The 18160-nt window shown below is 37.6% G+C and overlaps 1 protein-coding gene across 2 annotated transcripts in view; it reads right to left on the reverse strand.

The window, feature by feature from the left end:
* Nucleotides 1–18160, reverse strand: part of MVK (mevalonate kinase) — a 492094-nt gene that overhangs the window by 425198 nt on the left and 48736 nt on the right. For both annotated transcript variants that reach the window (XM_044068507.1, XM_044068506.1), the window contains exon 2: nt 2316–2403. In XM_044068507.1, the coding sequence (XP_043924442.1) occupies nt 2316–2393 (78 nt within the window). In that variant the 5' untranslated portion in view covers nt 2394–2403. The remainder of the gene's footprint in view (nt 1–2315; nt 2404–18160) is intronic.

Here is an 18160-nt window from a genome sequence, read left to right on the forward strand (position 1 = left end):
TAGATAACTGATACAGTAGACTGTGTGTGGCTGGGTGGCACATGTTGGACTTTGTAAGTTGGAAGCACTGAATGTATATATGAGGAGTCTGAGCCATAAGTGAGATGGGGAGGAAAAGAAGGAGGAGTCTGAGCCATAAGTGAGATGGGGAGGAAAAGTAGGAAGGCTAGGAATATTGTTTTTTTTATAGTCAGTGCTGGTACATGTATACAGCCAATGGGAGAACAGGTGTTGTTTCAGTGAAGTCTTAAAGCATTCAGGGTTGCTAGTAAACCTAATTGGAGGAGGGACAGCATTCCACAGTTTTGCTATAGTATATAGGTAATGCATCTGACCAGCAGAAAGGTTAGGCTACATTAAGGAGCCTCTGACTAACTGATTGTTGCGGTCTATTTGGGTGATACATGGTGAACAGACAGGAGAGGGCAGGACAACTGGAAGGCTTATAGCTTAGCTTATAGCTGTAGTTAGCTGCAAGTATGTTAGATGTTGGGAAAGTTCTAGCCAGCTTACACGTTTGAGTGAGAACGCTGCAGTGGGAGGAGTGTTTGGCACTGGTTACAAATTTTGTGATTTTATTGTGACAAGTCCAGTTTGGATTTAAAAGAGGACTGTATATCAGTAAGGAGAGGTTCACCACAGAGCAAAGGATGAAAGTAGAAAGGAAAAGGCAAGGTATAGTCTTGCTGCATAGATGAGGAAGTGTTTGTGCCTGTATAGGATGCCTCGTTTCTGATGGGTTTTTTGATGTTTGCGTTAATATGCTAGTGGAAAGTTAGGTGTACATCTATGATGACCCCTAGAAGTTTGGTATATGGGACTACTTTGAGGCTAGTGCAGTTGAGTGAGTTGATGGTCAATTAATTTTTGGTTAGGGGTATTGTTTTTTGGGGGGTGAATAATATAAGTTTGATTTTATTAGCATTTAGGGCCAAATGGTCAATATACATCCAGGTTTCAGTGGAGGTGAAGGCATTTTGGGTGAGTGTAAGTAGTTCTGAAGTAGACATGGCCATGTAGATGATGGTGGAGTCATCTGCATACAGGATGACAAAATCAAAAACTAAGCATATGAGGTTTGGGATTCATAGACTGAAAGGTGAATATTCAATACAGTAAACAGTAATTGAACCTGTAGATTCATTTAAGGACCTGGTTATATGGGTAGATCCATCTATGACTTTTTCTACTCATATCAACCTATTAGTTAAGATCAGTTATAAAACTATAGGTTGTATAAAAAGATTTATGAAGTCTAAAAAATCAGAAATTACAAAATTACTGCTGACAAGTTACATTAGACCCAATCTACAGTATGAAATAACAGCAAGTAAACCTTATAAAATAACAAGCATTAGTAAATTGGAAAGAGTATAAGCCACGGTGGTACAGCGGTAGCGTTGTTGCCTCACACCAAGAGGTTCTCCTGTTCAGTTCACGGCTGGAGTGCCTTCTGTGTGGAGTCTGCATGTCCTCCCCGTGGTAGAGTGGCCTCCGAAAGACATGCGTGAATGGGCGTGCTTTTGCTGAAGGTTGGGTGTCGGACTGGCAACTCGGCACAATAAAAAATCTACTGCCAATCATTAGCCGACCGGAGTACCGCTGTGGCGACCCCTAACCGGGAAAAGCCGAAAAGACAAACAACAACAAAAAAAAAAGTAAATTGGAAAGAGTACAGCAGAAATATACCAAGGGCTTTCATGGATGTGAAAATTTAAGTTATTATGAAAGACTGAAATAGCTGAATGTATACAATGTCTCATAACAGGAGTCCTTGTTCAGGTATACAGGGTATCTAGAGACAACCTTATGTCTGGGGTTATCAAAAGGTAACAGAGAATCATCAGAAAACCTGTGTATAATATAGGAATGAGAGATGTGCTAATTGGTTATCAAAGAGAATACCCGATGCATGGAATAGAGTACCAAGTTATACTAAAACAAGCATTCATTTAGATATTTTTTAGATATTTTTAATAACAGCTTGGACACTTATGAGAATGACTATTTTGGGACACTGGCAGGCTAGAAGGGCATGATTACCTGTGCCTGAAGTATGTGTATGTGTGTAAGTAAGGTACGGAATACACACATTCATCTTCTTTGTTGGCTCATGTACAATGTTTGAATTATTTGTTTCAAGTCTAGGCACTCAGTTTTTCAAAAATGACCAAAATGTTAGCATGTAAAAAAATAATTTGTGCACATGGCATACATAGCATTTGCCTGGCTATGCAAATGGAAGCAGGGCTTCCTATCGCGTATTTCAGAATATCTGGTAACTTTAAAAGTACAATCACAGCAGATTTCAATACCTTCCCATAAACCACTGCATGTTCTCCATGAAGTATCACCTTTCCTGGTGCAGACAGAATAAATGATTGGTCTGCCATTTCTTAATTTCTGAAATGAGAACAAACAAGAATGTTAGAAAATGTTCTTATCACACAAGCGTAATTGGGAAGGGATTGCAAAATACAAGGCATGCAAGTAAAATAAGTTGGCAACAAAAGTAAGCATGCTAGATTTCAAAGTTGCTCAGCAGAGTTTCACTGGGGCAATTTGCTACACAGTAGTCAAGATTCGTTAGAAGTCTGAAATTCAGTAAAACACTTTCTCATAATATAAAATGATAAGCATTTTATTACGGACTACAAATTTTAAATGTGACATGTTTAATTCTGGTTGGCGTTCAGATGGCATCAGGTGCAGAATGACAGAAAATGAAAAGTGACATGCTTTCTGCAATATGTCCTGTACAATTCAACTATGACACAGATCATCAGGGTTCAGCAGTGGCTGAGGTTTTAGGATCTCCAGCAAAGACCCGGCTGGGTTCAGAGGTGAACGAGGTGTTGGAGGATCCAGGAAGGGGGACAGAAAGAATGAAAAAGTGATGCTTTCTCACCTCTCTAGAGAAAGGTTATGTTAACGGGTGTATCACAGGGTGGATCATGCATCTCCCTCTAATCCATCCACAGCAAACAAACCACAGACCTAGCTGAGTTGTCCACTCAAAGGGGGAAGGGCTGCCTATTGGAAAGTCCCATGCTGCACCTATTACATGCCCACCACCAGAGTGCTTAGTTACACAGCATGTAAGAGGAGGTGGTAGGGTATGTAGCAAAAAAAAAAAAAAAAATCCCCTGACTACTGTCCATGTGACAGTCCCTCTCACCTGGACGGGACTAAATGGGCAAAGGATACAGTGACAGGCCAGAAGGTTTGCAAATGTGGGGGTGGGGGACAAAACACAAACATACCATAACATAAAACATTTTAGGGTATAGGTTGTTAAGATCGCAGATGAAAACCAGCTTCTCACTTATATATCTTCTAATGCAAAGACAAAATTCCTAGAGGGATGATTAAATTAAGCAAGTTCTTACATTTTCAACAAAACGTGTACAATGTGTTGACCAAAAAAAAGGAAAAGGAACAGGTGTAGCATCTTATATTGATGCAAATACACTCCAGTGCATGTAATATTCATCTCCATTTATTGGTAATAGTGTGTAAGAAGTTTGTTATAGGTTCATAGGTTGGTACTAGGCTATCGGCCCTAGGGCCTATGCAAGCCTAGCCATAACAATTCCCTGGATATTTCTTCCCACAATATTTACTTCTCTGGACCCCTGTCTAGCAGGGTGACTGACAAGATCCCCGGGGTGAATTTCCTATTTCCCATCGAATCATCAAGGTTCCTTTTGAAGAGAGCCAATGAGGTGCTCTGCTTGACATGTATGGGCAGTCTATTCCAGAGTATGGGGAGTCTCTGGGTCAGGAACCTATCCCTCAGTTTTGCAAATGACCTAAATGTAACTTATCACATTATAACAGGCTGGCAACAGTTTCTACAAAATCATTCTGACTTAGTGTCACAGATACAACATATTTCAAAAGTTTTTTATGTGTATACATGTGTGTATATATATATATATATATATATATATATATATATATACATACATATATATAAATAACAAATAGTACAGACAACTATAAGCATATGCAGGGGTTTTCCCAGTATACTCCTCCTCCATGTGGTTGAATTCTCAGCAGCCCATTTGTTCATATCACACAGTTAATGTGCAGACTTCACCAAGATGATACTTCTTGCACTCCCTATGTGGGGGCAAACCTGACAAACAACCCCAGATTTTTATATATACCAACTATGTGGTGACACAAACATGAGGAAAAACAGAAATGTGTGAAAATAAATGAATCACTTACAGTGTACACGTCACTAGTAATGATTTTTCATGGAAAAGATACTGGAGGCATTTGACACTGGCAAGCTGAACTCAACCATCTAAATCCTCATCCAGTTTGCGTTTGATTAGGTGTAAGAGCAGCAATGAAAAGTGATTCTAATGGTAATGTATGCCCCACCAAGTTACAACCAACACTTGCAACAGCAACTGTGCTGATACTTTTAGAAAATGCTAGACCAACAGACAAAAATTTCTGATAAGAGAGTTCAGTTTCATCATTCCAGTGTACCTCTCTTGGACGGTCTCCAATAATCTGAATTGCAATTTTTCAGGAATTACCACTGCAGATTCACACAATAACATACATTGGGAAACTGACAACGGATCACTTCGTATTGAAAATAAAGAGTACAGAACATTACCATTACTACCCTACATGTTTACTGCCAGCTCAAAAAATCATGACAAGATCATTCCAATACTTTCTGAACACTTGCAATAGTGCACCAAGACTGTGTAATATACTTCTAATGGATTAGCATTTGTGAACTCCTATACCTTTTGTTATGGTAATATTACTGTAACCTGGAAAGTTCATCAGTGATGCAATGCTGATTTGCACCTGTGAAGTCATTATGTAAAACATGCCCCCCCCCCGAAACAAAAGCTCTATATCAGAAAGTGTGAAACATTATATTTCACAAAATAAACTGTTATTCGAAAAGAAAAACAGTGAATGCCATAACCCACTGTTAGACCATTAAAGAAATAAGTCCCACTGTACCCTCACATTTGTTGGGGCTGCTCCCTCCATCTCACTGTCACTTACATAAACTAAGTCTGACGTCACTGTATGTTGAAGCAGAAGAAATACTCTTCAGACAGCACAACCACAGACTCAGTATGTACTTCTCACAATCTAACTTCCAGTCCATCTATTTCAAAAATCACAAGTATGGTCCTCTGAATTTCAACAGGAACCAAAAATAAGAACCAGCACTAAGATGTCTAAATACTATCACATGGTAATTATTTTTCTAGGACTGAAAAGCAAAGCCAGTAGCATGCGATTATTTACAGTTTTGACCTTTCTTCCATATGGATACTGGCAGAACTTGTGCACCTCCCCAGGCCAATAGATTGTTGGTTAAATGGAGGGCATCTTCAGTTTTCTTTGAAGAACATTATGCAAAATGATGTTCTTCCTTTGCTGTTCAGTGATTTACACAATAAACTGATGGCACATTTATCAAGCAAAGCAGTGAATGCTAAATGTGTAGGAAAAGATGGGGTAAATGCATCAGTACTGCATCTGATGCGACCATGGCCTTTAAGCCTTTAACAGGTGGAAGGCTCATTCTCAATCCATCACTTCCCATATAATCAAAGTGCACGACTGCTGAAAGATTGGGTATGAATCAACAATACTATTTCTCAAGTCCAAGACAGTACTGCAGATGTGAGGCATTCTTAGCCTTGGTACCCTTAAGCTCATCCCTCCACATTACCTGCTGATTTTCTCAATCCAGCTAGGTCATTAATGCAATTTTTGGATAGTGAGCTATGGAAACACTGCAGTTGTGGTCAAACCTCTATCAGGTCTATATTCAGTCTAATCTCTCTAAAAACAAGTACGCCACATGACATGCAGCATCCTGTAGCAAACTCATTACCATTTAAAGATATGTAACCCATATTCTATTTCCACAGAGGCTGTATGCATTACACTGATCACTTTAAACTTAAGTTAACCAAAACTCCATACTTAGCATGATGTGAGCTCCTTGAATATGAGCAAAGGTATCATTTTGATACAAGGATATTTTAAATAAAGGCAACTTTATGTTTTTGACATACTTTTTAACCTTCAAAACACTGTGCATATCTGCCTCTTTTCTTTAATGGTCTTCAGTATCTGGAAAATGTAATACTATTTACACTAACTGTCTGTCTTTCCTTTTGGGTCAGTTCTTGCTAAGCCACAGCTACCTGGAGATGAGACTTGAGAAGTCTCTCTCTCTCTCTCTGCCACTACTGACTACCACATTTTCTTATTTTCCTGTAAAAGGACTGTTCTTGGTTATGCCTAGATACTCATTTTCCTGTAACTTCAAATCTGATGCCTATGTTGTGCAAAGAAGTCCACAATTACTCTTGTACAGCCTTCTATTAAATCAGAAGCACAGGACAAGGTTTTGCTGTTTTACCAACTATTTGCCTACTTTCTTGTGGCTTTTGTGTACTTCCTTTGTCTCCAACCTGCAAATCTTGTAATTTTCTGTTGTAATATTATTTCTGTCTCTGCTGGTTTCTTAATTCCTTTATTCTAAGGTGATTTTCAGACATCAGCAATGTAGTTGAAACCGGTATTTTGCTTTTCAGCGTTCTGCCCATTAACTTGACTTCATGGAGACCAAGTCCTTGCAATGGAGCATTCCTGCATTCCCAAACTGTGTGACAACAATACTCAGTTTTTACTCCTCTTTTTTCAAGTGACTTTTATCATTTTGGTTAGATCTATCCACTTGCCCATTAGTGTGCAAATATTACATCCAGTCCATGCTATGTGCGAATCCCTGACTTTTTTTTTTACAGCAACGGAGAACACAAGATCTCCGTTGATTCACACTGTCTCTTTTAACATAGCGAGACAGCATTAAAAAAAGCTTCTCCGTTGCTTTTTTTAATGCTGTCTTGAGACAGTTTGTAAAAAGCAACGGAGATCTTGCTTTCTCCGTTGCTTTTTACAAACTGTTTCGCTATGTTAAATGGGTTTAACATAGCGAGACAGCTTTAAAAAAAGCAACTTTGCTTTTTTTAAAGCTGTCTCGCTATGTTAAACCCATTTAACATAGCGAAACAGTTTGTAAAAAGCAACGGAGATCTTGCTTTCTCCGTTGCTTTCACCCACAGCTCTGATGTACTGCGTAGGCATACGCAGGCGCAGTACATCAGAACTGCTGCAGAATAACAGACAGCTGCGGAAGAGCAGCAAGGAGGCATTATACAATGCCATTATTTAAGAAAATTATTTTTTTTCTTAAATAATGTCATTGTATAATAGCAATAATCCACTTCTGGGTGTGGGTAATGCTGGATTTACCCACGGTTGGCTTTGTTTGGTCAAAACCACACCAACCGTGAGTAAATCCAGCATTACACTCAGGCTTCGCCCTCGTGACCAAACCACACCAACCGTGGGTAAATCCAGCATTACCCACACCCAGGCGTGGGTTATTGCTATAATATCCCACCCCCTGCAAAAACATACTTTTTTGGTATATTTGTTGTGATGTAAGTTTTCAATGAAATGAGTTATCACTCAAATTAATTTTCAGTGAAATTAATTTTCTGTACACACAATATATCTATATATATATATATATATATATATATATATATATATATGTGTGTGTATGTATGTGTCTTTCGGCTTTTTCCCAGTTAGGGGTCGCCACAGCGGAACTCCGGTCCGCTACTGATTGGCAGTTGATTTTTACGTGCCGAGTTGCCAGCCCTGATGCACAACCTTCAACAAAGGTATGCCCATTCACGCATGTCTCCACGCAGAAGACGCTCTAGCGGAGAATCGAACCGGACAGCGTCTTACTGTGAGGCAACAACGCTACCGCAGTATATATATACATATATATATATATATATATATATATATATATATATATATATATACACACGTGTGTGTGTGTGTGTGTGTGTATATATATATATATATATATATATATATATATATATATATATCACACACACACACACACACACACACACATAAAATTTCACAGGAGTAACTAAAACATTCAGAACGACCACCAAACGTCAAGCCCAAAACAGCTGCTACTTAATATTCAATATATCACATAACTACCACTGCTGCTCCTGTAATCTAAATAAAAGAACATGTTCCCAAACATGACAGCAGACACAGTGAAAAACAAAGTATCTTACTTTATATCTTATTTTCAGTTATACTCTCACAAGCATCAAAATAAGGAAAATAGTCAGACCCCCTTAAATCTTAACTAAAATGTCATTACCTAACACTGCAAAACTCCTCACTGAACCAAAATTCACACACACAATAACAATTTTACAAATAAAACAGATAAATATTTTTATGTGGTGGGGCTTAGCCCTCATACCACTTTACTAAATATACCACCTCTACAATTGCACAACCTCCACAAAAGGGGAAACCAGCACTACACAGAGTGCACATAAAACGAAAGCCAAACACTGAAATCTTTGACCAAAAGTATAGCTTTATTTCATGGTCGATTCAACAAAACACCATACCCCCCACACACACACACACACACACACACAAAAGTATATTCTTAATGTTCGACATGCAGAAACATCAATGTTTGAAACATCAATTTCTGAATGTCAACAACCACTTAAAGTTTTTTTTTCAACATATCAGAAAAGAAACAAAACATTTTCCTTTTCTGAGTGGACAAAAAAACCTTAGCATTCATTACAGACAGACCTAGCTAGCCTATCTGAATAACAATACTCTTAAGGAAAAGATTTTGGGTAATTTAATGTGTCAGGCTGTGGTTAGGGTTAGGGCAGTAGGATATATTAAAGTGGTGAATTTCTACATCGGGCCTGCCTATTCCATTTGCTGGTTTGGTTCTTCAGTTTGTTGGTGTAATGACGGCTTCGTAAATATGTTTGACTCATATTTGTTATGTTCTATCTGTGTTATCTGGAGCTTTTCACAAACACTACGAAATAAAGTAACAAAAACTTATTACCTTAGACCACAAAGCCTATTTCTCAACTCTCCAAACCAACCACACCACCAATCCCAAACTTTTTTGGAAAGGAATCTCATCTCTCCTCAACCCAGCGAAAAAAAAAGAAAACCCTTGCCCCAACCCAGATGCCTCTGACATGGACTTGGCCACCCAATTTAACTCTTTGTTTATAGAGTCCATAAGCAAGCTAACATCATCCTTCGCCAACACCTCTACAACCCCTCCTCAGCGTGCTCCCATCCCCTTCCTCCCATAGCATCCCTTGCCCCCAACCTCCACCTTTCTCTATTAATCCCATTTCTAAATCCACCATAAAAAAACTTCTCCTAAAATTACAACCTGGTTCCAATGCCCCTGATGAAATTCCTTCCTACTTCCAAAATGTAGCCACAGAAGCCATTGCTCTCTCTATCAGCATACTAATTAATCGGTCTATCTCAGAAAGACAGGTCCTCCAACTCTGGAAGAAGGCCTTTATTATTCCTCTCCATAAAGGTGGCAATAATAATGACATCCCAAACTTTCGCCCTATCGCCATCCTATCCCCTATTTCTAAGCTACTTGAAAAGTGTGTACACCAACAACTTTTACCCTACCTCATCAATAATCAGCTTCTTTTCCCCACACAACATGGCTTTAGACCAGGTCATAGTACCTCCACTGCCCTCCTCTGTTTCCTAGAAACAATCAACAAAGCCCGTGACTCTGGCCACTTTGTATCCAGTCTTTTCCTCAACCTCTCTAAAGCATTTGACACTATTTCCCACAACCTCCTTCTTACCAAACTCTCTAAACTTAACCTATCATCTTCCTTTACCCAGTGGTTGTCAAGCTATCTCACAAACAGGCAACAAGCAATTAAATGGAAAAAGCTACCTCACCCTTCCTTAATATATCCACAGGCATCCCCCAAGGTTCCATTCTAGGTCCCCTACTATTCAACATATTCATAAATGATTTTTTCCAAGCCATTCCTAACTCCAGTCTCATCCAGTATGCCGATGATTCTACTATAATCTGTTCCTCCCCTTCCATCACAACTCTTAACAATCTAATACAAGCCGCCTTCTCTTCCACTGAACAGTGGATGCTCGACAACCATCTAGCCCTTAATGCAACCAAAACAAAACTTATTTTATTCAATGCATCCAAAACCTCTTCCCTAGACAAACAATCCTTCATAATTACTAGCAATAATAATACCCCCCTAGAACTAGTCTCTGACACCAAAATTACTAGGAATTATCATTGACAATCAAATAAACTTTGATAAGCATCTACAAGCAAATATATAAAAAAAACATAAAAAATTTGGTATGTTTTACCGCCACAGTCACTTTATCTCTCCCACCACAAGGATTACATTAGCTAATACATATCTCATCCCATCCCTTTTATATGGTGCATCTATCCTAACCAGCCTACAATCTTCCCTCAAAACAAAACTCTCATCTTGTTATAACAAAATATCCAAATTTGCTGCAGGTCATAGAGCCTCTTCTCACCACTGTAATTCCCTTCACCAACTAAGTTGGCTAGAATTACCAAACTTCCTCACATATACCCAGCTCATCCAAGCACACAAACTCATTCATAACCCATCTCTCTGCCCCTCCCTAGCAAATACCTTTGAAATGCATAAACCAGATAGACTCCTAAGATCCAATTCCCAAAACCTAATTAAACCAACACATCCTGCTGTGAATCAATTGATGTCCTTCTCTCTTGCATGCCTCTGGAACTCTCTCCCTTCTCCCGTCTGCACCACCAGCAGTCTCTCCTTGTTTAAAACCTCACGGTACTTGCACCTTACTTCACAACGGAAATGCTTTTGCTCTCAACCAACCTAATTCTACCACACTTTCTTCCTAACTTTCCAAACTTTGTTGCCTGTCACTACCTCCTAAAGTTTTACATCCCTTGGGATATATTCGACCAATGACTAAAAAATTACCTCATTGTAATCCCCCCCCAAAAAAAAAACAAAAAACAAACAAACTACTACTTACAGAATTAACCCGATGTAATTTTCCTAATGAAAATCTTTTTTTATTTCTGTATTATGTAACATTTATTTGAATTATGCAATATGGGTTTATACCATACAAAATATGTATTTAACATTTAATTGGAATGTATATTATGGATTTGTGCTCCTTCTGTACTTGTATTTCTCTGGAGCTTTACTCCCCAGGATTCCATTGAAAATGGGCTCCTTGTAGCCCAATGGACTATCCTGGTAAACAAACTGCAAATAAATAAAATAAAATTTTCTCCCTGGGCCTCCCTGAAAATGGACATATATCCAGTCGGACTATCCCGGTCAACAAATGTAAAATAAATAAATAATAAATATCTATATATCTACCTATATATCTAATACATATACACAGACATAGATTTATAAATATAAATATATATTTCTATGTATATGTGTGTGTATATCTAGTCTGGTTTTACTGAACAATATATAAGCAAACCAAACTAGGTGGGGGGCTATGCCCCCCACACTCCCCCCTAACTATATATTCTAACTCCAGGGTCACACTACAGTGGGGAAAAGGACATATACCTTTTACTTGCCTTATAGTGTTCTACACATTGCCAGTACTCATTGTCAGTGAAATGAGTTTTAGGTGAAGTGAAGTTTAGGTGATTTGGTCTCAGGCAAATGGATGTTAGGTCAACTGAAGCAGACCCATATACACACATACAAACATATATATATATATATATATATATATATATATATATATATATATATATAGAGGCCACTATCAGTTGATCAAGTTTTCAGAAACTTACCTTGAATAAAACAGTCCGTGCCGTTTTTATCCAGCTTGGTTCTGCTTTCCAGTTTTGTTTTGAGTTTAAACAGTTTGAGTGTATATTAGTTTGTTTTTCATAATGGCTAGTGGAAACACAGAAGCTGGAATGGAGAGAGGGCATAATGGGACTAATTCACAGCTATTATTCTCGCAGGACAAGGAGCGAGAAGTTATTCTTACTAATAATTCAAATGAAGAAAATGCTTTAGGAAATTTGACCACTCTAGTTAACTTGCTTTTAAATAGAGTGGAAGCGTTATCGCAAAAGGTGGAATTGTGCACTCAAGGGAACCATGCTGATTCAGTTGCAGTTTCCAGAGGTATTTCTGAAACGACCGGTTTCCCTGCAGTGCATCTGGTGAATCATCTTACTTCCCAACAAGCTAATAATGCTAACGCATCTTCTGGGCAGCCAAATTGTAGTGGTAACATCAGGAGACGTAGTGGAGAGGTTTCGTACGGTCCAGTTAATGAGTTACCGGAAAACGTTAACGGAGGTAGTAATGTTGCTGCTCTACCTACAATGGCTAACTTCTTGGGTAAAAAAGACTTTTTTCAAGTATCTAATGATTCAGAGGGGACAGCCACGAACAGTGAGTGGTCAGTGAGTAACTTTGTTGATAGATTGAATACTTTTGACCATAAACTGTTTCGTTGTAAAAAAATTGCAACTAGAAGTTGCTTATTTGCAGGAATGTATCACGAAGAAAGTTGTGCCTAAGGGCTTACGCCAGTGGCGTTATCCTGCAGGATTGCTATGCAATTCTGTTTTCCATCAAGAACTTTTAACCCTCTTTGATAAACAGGGTTTTGAATTTTTGCTGTCTTTAATTCATTTTTATGGAACTGAGATTATTGGTCTCAAAGAGGAACTTGAAGTTTTGGAGTCTAGCTTGGTGCAAGATAATGATTTTTCGAGATATAAATATGACTATCTGAGAATTTTCTCAAGTATTGAAGCTTCTATTTCTAAACTGGTTCTTAATAAAAAACGTAAAATGGACAGAGACTTGTCAGATTACGCAAACAATAAAGCTTAACCCCTCCCCCTTTGGTATTACAGAATTCACCTATGGGAGGTGAAAAGTCTAAAAATTCTACTACTTCAGATACTAATAATGTTAATCAAGAACAAACGCCTGTGCGCAGAAGTGAACGTATTAGGGGCCAAAATAATTCAAATAATGCACATGGTCAAAACCAAAATCAGGAATGTGCTCATATTGACAATGAGCAGGGTTTTCCCAGGGACAGGAACATTCAGAACAACAATACCAGATTGAACAAGAGGGGTCAACCACAGAGAAAGAGAAAAGGAAACCAACGGAGGAGATGACATATCCTTTAGAGATAGGACCTGAGATCCTTACAACCCAACGTAGTGACTTTAAGATATATAATTACACTGTTCTAACTGTTGAGCAACCCCTGATTGACTTTTTTTCAAAAGGTTTGTCGTTCATTCCAGATAAAAGGAGTGATCTTGTAAAAACACTTATAGATCTTAAACTGTATGTCCGTAAGCTGAATTTGGCTGTGTCTTTGAGAAATACACCTGCATTTCTTAATTCTTTTAGAGTGTCAAGTGTATTCAACCCACCTCTGCATTCTGGGTTGAATATTTTTGAAAAATTATGTGACATTGATTTTAGGGCTGGACTTAATAACAACATACAGGATTTGAGAATAAGAAGTAACATATCCAAACATGAATTAGATTTCATCTCACTTCTTAATGAATGTAATGTTAGAGTCATGAAACCAGATCCAGTCTTAATGAAGTACATGTAGCCTATAAGAAAATCAGGGGAGTGTTGGATGATCTCTTTCTAGAGGGTAGTATTGATTGTAACACCTTTCACTATTTGTCCATGCCAGCACCAAAAGTTCCTACCATTTTTGGCACACCCAAAATTCACAAAAATCTAATTGATCCCCCTTTAAGGCCCACAGTGGACGGACGGGCTTCTATTACTTATGCTTGTGCCAAGTATATTGATGGTATCCTTAAACCATTCATCCAGGGGGAACCTCAGATCTGTAAAGATTCCTGGGATTTTTTGGAGAATTTTAATAAAATTGAATACCATTCGGATGTGATCTTTCTGGTTGTAGATGTTAAACATCTTTATACAGTTATACCTCACCAATTAGGTATTGACTGGACAAGAAATTTCATGTTAGCTAAAAAAGCCACCAATATACAGATGTATCTAGTGGAAACTCTACTAGATGTAGTGTTATCTAACAACTTTCTGTTTTTTAAAGACCATTTTTTTCTCCAAAATATAGGAATTGCCATGGGGTCACCCTGTGGGTGTAGTTTTGCTAATAGCGTTATGGCGTTTTGGGAACGTAACTGGCTGTTCAATAGTGAACTGTACCAACAACATGTCACTTGGTATACTAGATACCAAGATGATATGTGTTTTATCTGGAAGGGCCCGCAAAATCTTATCCCTGAGTTTATTGACAATATTTCTGGAATGACTGACTTTCTAGAATTTACGTATTCCATAGGAGTTGATGAAATGAACTTTTGGATGTTAAAATCTGTAAGGACAAAACTAATAATAAATTTAAGTCTTTAATTTACAGAAAGCCAACCCATTCAAATAGTTACCTCCATTTTTCTAGTTGTCACCCCTTCCATCAAAAAAGGAGTGTAGTGAAGGGGGCAATTTGTCAGGGCTGCGAGAATGATCTCAGATGATACTGATTTTATTGAGGAATGTGACAATATCAGTAAAATGTTTCTGAGTAGAGGGTATCCTGACAGTCTTATTGTGGGGACGTTGCAGGAAGTTCAGGGCAAAAGGACCACTGGGCATTTTATGCCTTTGCTGGGTGGAGGCTTGATGGGTAGAACTAATAATGACACCATGAATACGGATTCCTCTGTTCACCCTAGAATTAACTTTTTGTTCACATACAGTGCGGACTTTAAATTTATAAGGGAAGTAGTGGCTAAGAACTGGAGCATCATACTAGAAGATAGAGCTCTAGTTAAGGTTTTGGGTACATATCCAAAATACACATATCGAAGGGGTATCAACCTCAAAAACCTTGTTGAAATGGTCGTAGATAAACCAAAAGATAAAATAAAGGGTATGCGAAAATGTGGTATGTGCCCACAATGTAAATTTATTCACAATGAAAAGAAAGTGTACATTAACAGGAAAAATTATTTTATCAAGGGTAATTACAACTGTGATACACAGGAGTTATATATGTAGCTTTATGTGAGAAATGTCCTTCCTTCTATATAGGCAAAACAGAGAGAAAAATAAAGAAAAGAATTTATGAACACCTGTATGCCATAGGTAGGAAGGACCTCACAAATGCACTTGCTAGGCACATTTTAGATTTCCCTGATCATTGTTTTGCATTTTGTGTGCTGCACCAGGTTAGAAATGATATAAGAGGAGGACCATGGCAGTTGTATCTGGAAGAGCAAGAGTTATTTTGGCAAATTAGAACATGTGCTCATCTCCCCAGGGTTAAATGATTTTGCATCCATAAAGTGTGTGCTTAAACTTAAAGCTCTTCTTAGGTAAATGCTATTTGGCAATTTGTATAGCATTTTATAGGAACTTTAATGTGAGACAGCTTTTCTTTGAATAATGTATTTATTTATTTTACTATCCTTAAGCATTCAGTTTTTTATATTACTGTGTGGTTTTTTAATGTAGTTTGTAACTTTGTTGTATTATATACACTTTATATTTGTTTTTTTGTATGAATAGGTGTTTCTTGAGTAAACATTTGTTTTACACTGACTAACAAGATTAAGAAAGGAAGTTTTTATAATATGATGATTATAGGTGTAACCATTTTAAATTGATTCATGATAGTGATTGGTTTATTAATGATTAATTAATGTGAATTACTTTTTTATATAAAAACAGAGCTGTGTGGAGTGACTTTTGTCTGATGAAGGCTGGGCATTTGCTTAGCTGAAAGCACTTACCTTGAATAAAACAGTCCATGCCGTTTTTATCCAGCTTGGTTCTGCTTTCCAGTTTTGTTTTCAGAACCTCAAAATTCATATGGTTGAGACCATATGATTGGGTTTTTGAAAACTTGAAGCTTTTGAATGGAGATCACAGTACAGTGCAGTTTGGGAAATTTACCATTTTTCTCACTGTAGTGCGATCTTGGTACTGGTATACTATTTGCAGGGGGTGTGGGGGGCACAGCCCTCCCATGTAAAAAAAAAAAAAAAAAAAAAAAGGAGATTTTTGTGTTTTTTTTTTTTTTTTTTGATGTTCGAGTTTTCAGAAACTCGATCATATGGTCTTGATTGTATGAATTTCCAGTTTCTGAAAACTCGATCTTCTGATATAAACCCATATACACGCACACGGTATAATTTATATATATTTTTATCTAATGCATGTATGAACATAGTATCAATATATTTATCTGTCTCTACATACATACATATATGTAAATATGTGTATACACATACATACATATATACATACAGTGGATATAAAAAAAGTTTACACACTCCTGTTAAAATGCCAGGTTTTTGGGATATGAAAAAAATGAGACCACAACAAATCATTTCAAAACTTTTCCACCTTTAATGTGACCAAAAACCTGTACAATTCAAATGAAAAATAAACAAATCTGTTAGGGGAAAAATATAAAAATAAAAAACGTACAATACGCTGGTTGCATAAGTGTGCACACCCTTAAACTAATACTTTGTTGTGTGTGCACACCCTTAAACTAATACTTTGTTGAAGCACCTTTTGATTTAAATTACAGCATTCAGTCTTCTTGGGTACACACCTGACATCAGTTAAAAGAGACTGTGATTTACCCCAAATAAAGTTCAGCTGTCCTAGTAGGATTTTCCTGACATTTACTCAGTTGCCTGCTACAGCAAAAGCCATGGTTTGCAGAGAGCTTACAAAGCATCAAAGGGATCTCATTGTTGAAAGGTATCAGTCAGGAGAAGGGTACACAAAAATTTCCACAGCATTTGATATACCATGGAACACAGTGAAGACAGTCATCAAAAAGTGGAGAAAATATGGGGCAACAGTGATGCTGCAAAGAACTGGACGTCCCTCCAAAATTGATGAAAAGACAAGATGAAAACTGGTCAGAGAGGGTGCCAAGAGACCTACAGCAACACTGAAGGAGCTGCTGGAATTTCTGTCAAGTACTGGTTGTGTACTACATGTGGCAACAACCTCCTGTATTCTCCATATGTCTGGACTATGGGGTAGGGTTGCAAGATGGAAGCCTTTTCTTACACAGAAAAACATCCAGGCCCAGCTAAAATTTTCAAAACAATACATCGTCTCCCAAAAGCATGTGGGAAAATGTGTTATGGTCTGACGAGACCAAGGTTGAACATTTTGGCCACAATTCCAAAAGGTATGTTTGGTGCAAAAACAACACTTCACATCACCAAAAGAACACCATCCCCACGGTGAAGCATAGTGGTGGCAGTATCATGCTTTGAGGTTGCTTTTCTTCAGCTGGAACTGGGGCTTTAGTCAAGGTGGGGGGAATTATGAGCAGTTCTACGTACCAGTCAGTTTTAGCCCAAAACCTTCAGGCATCTGTTAGAAAGCTAAAGATGAAGAGGAATGTCACCTTTCAACACGACAATGACCCCAAGGATACTTTCAAATCAACAAAAGAATGGCTTTACCAGAAGAAAATTAAAGTTTTGGAATGGCCCAGCCAGAGCCCAGACCTAAATCCGATAGAAAATCTATGGGTGACCTGAAGAGCGCTGTACACAAGACATGCCCTCACAATCTGACAGATTTGGAGCTCTTTTGCAAGGAAGAGTGGGCAAACATTGCCAAGCCAAAGTGTGCCATGCTGATAGACTCCTACCCAAGAAGACTGAATGCTGTAATGAAATCAAAACGTGTTTCAATGAAGTATTACTTTAAGGGTGTGAACACTTATGCAAACACCGTATTGTAAGTTTCTTATTTTTTATATTTTTTCCCCTAACAGATTTCTTTGTTTTTCAATTGAATTGTACAGGTTATAGGTCACACTAAAGGTGGGAAATGTTTTGAAATTATTTATTGTGGTCTCATTTTTTTATATCACAAAATCCTGGCATTTTAAAAGGGGTGTGTAAACATTTCTTTTTATATCCACTGTACATATATATATATATATATATATATATATATATATATTAAACAAATGTGTATATTTTTATACACACAGGTATATCTGTGTGCATGCATATATATATATATATATATATATATATATATATATATATATATATATATATATATATACATACACACACACACACACACACACACACACACACATATCTTCG

The sequence above is a fragment of the Protopterus annectens genome, chromosome 4.part0, assembly GCF_019279795.1.
Source record: "Protopterus annectens isolate FY-2018-M chromosome 4.part0, PAN1.0, whole genome shotgun sequence".
Classification (NCBI taxonomy): Eukaryota; Metazoa; Chordata; order Ceratodontiformes; family Protopteridae; genus Protopterus; species Protopterus annectens.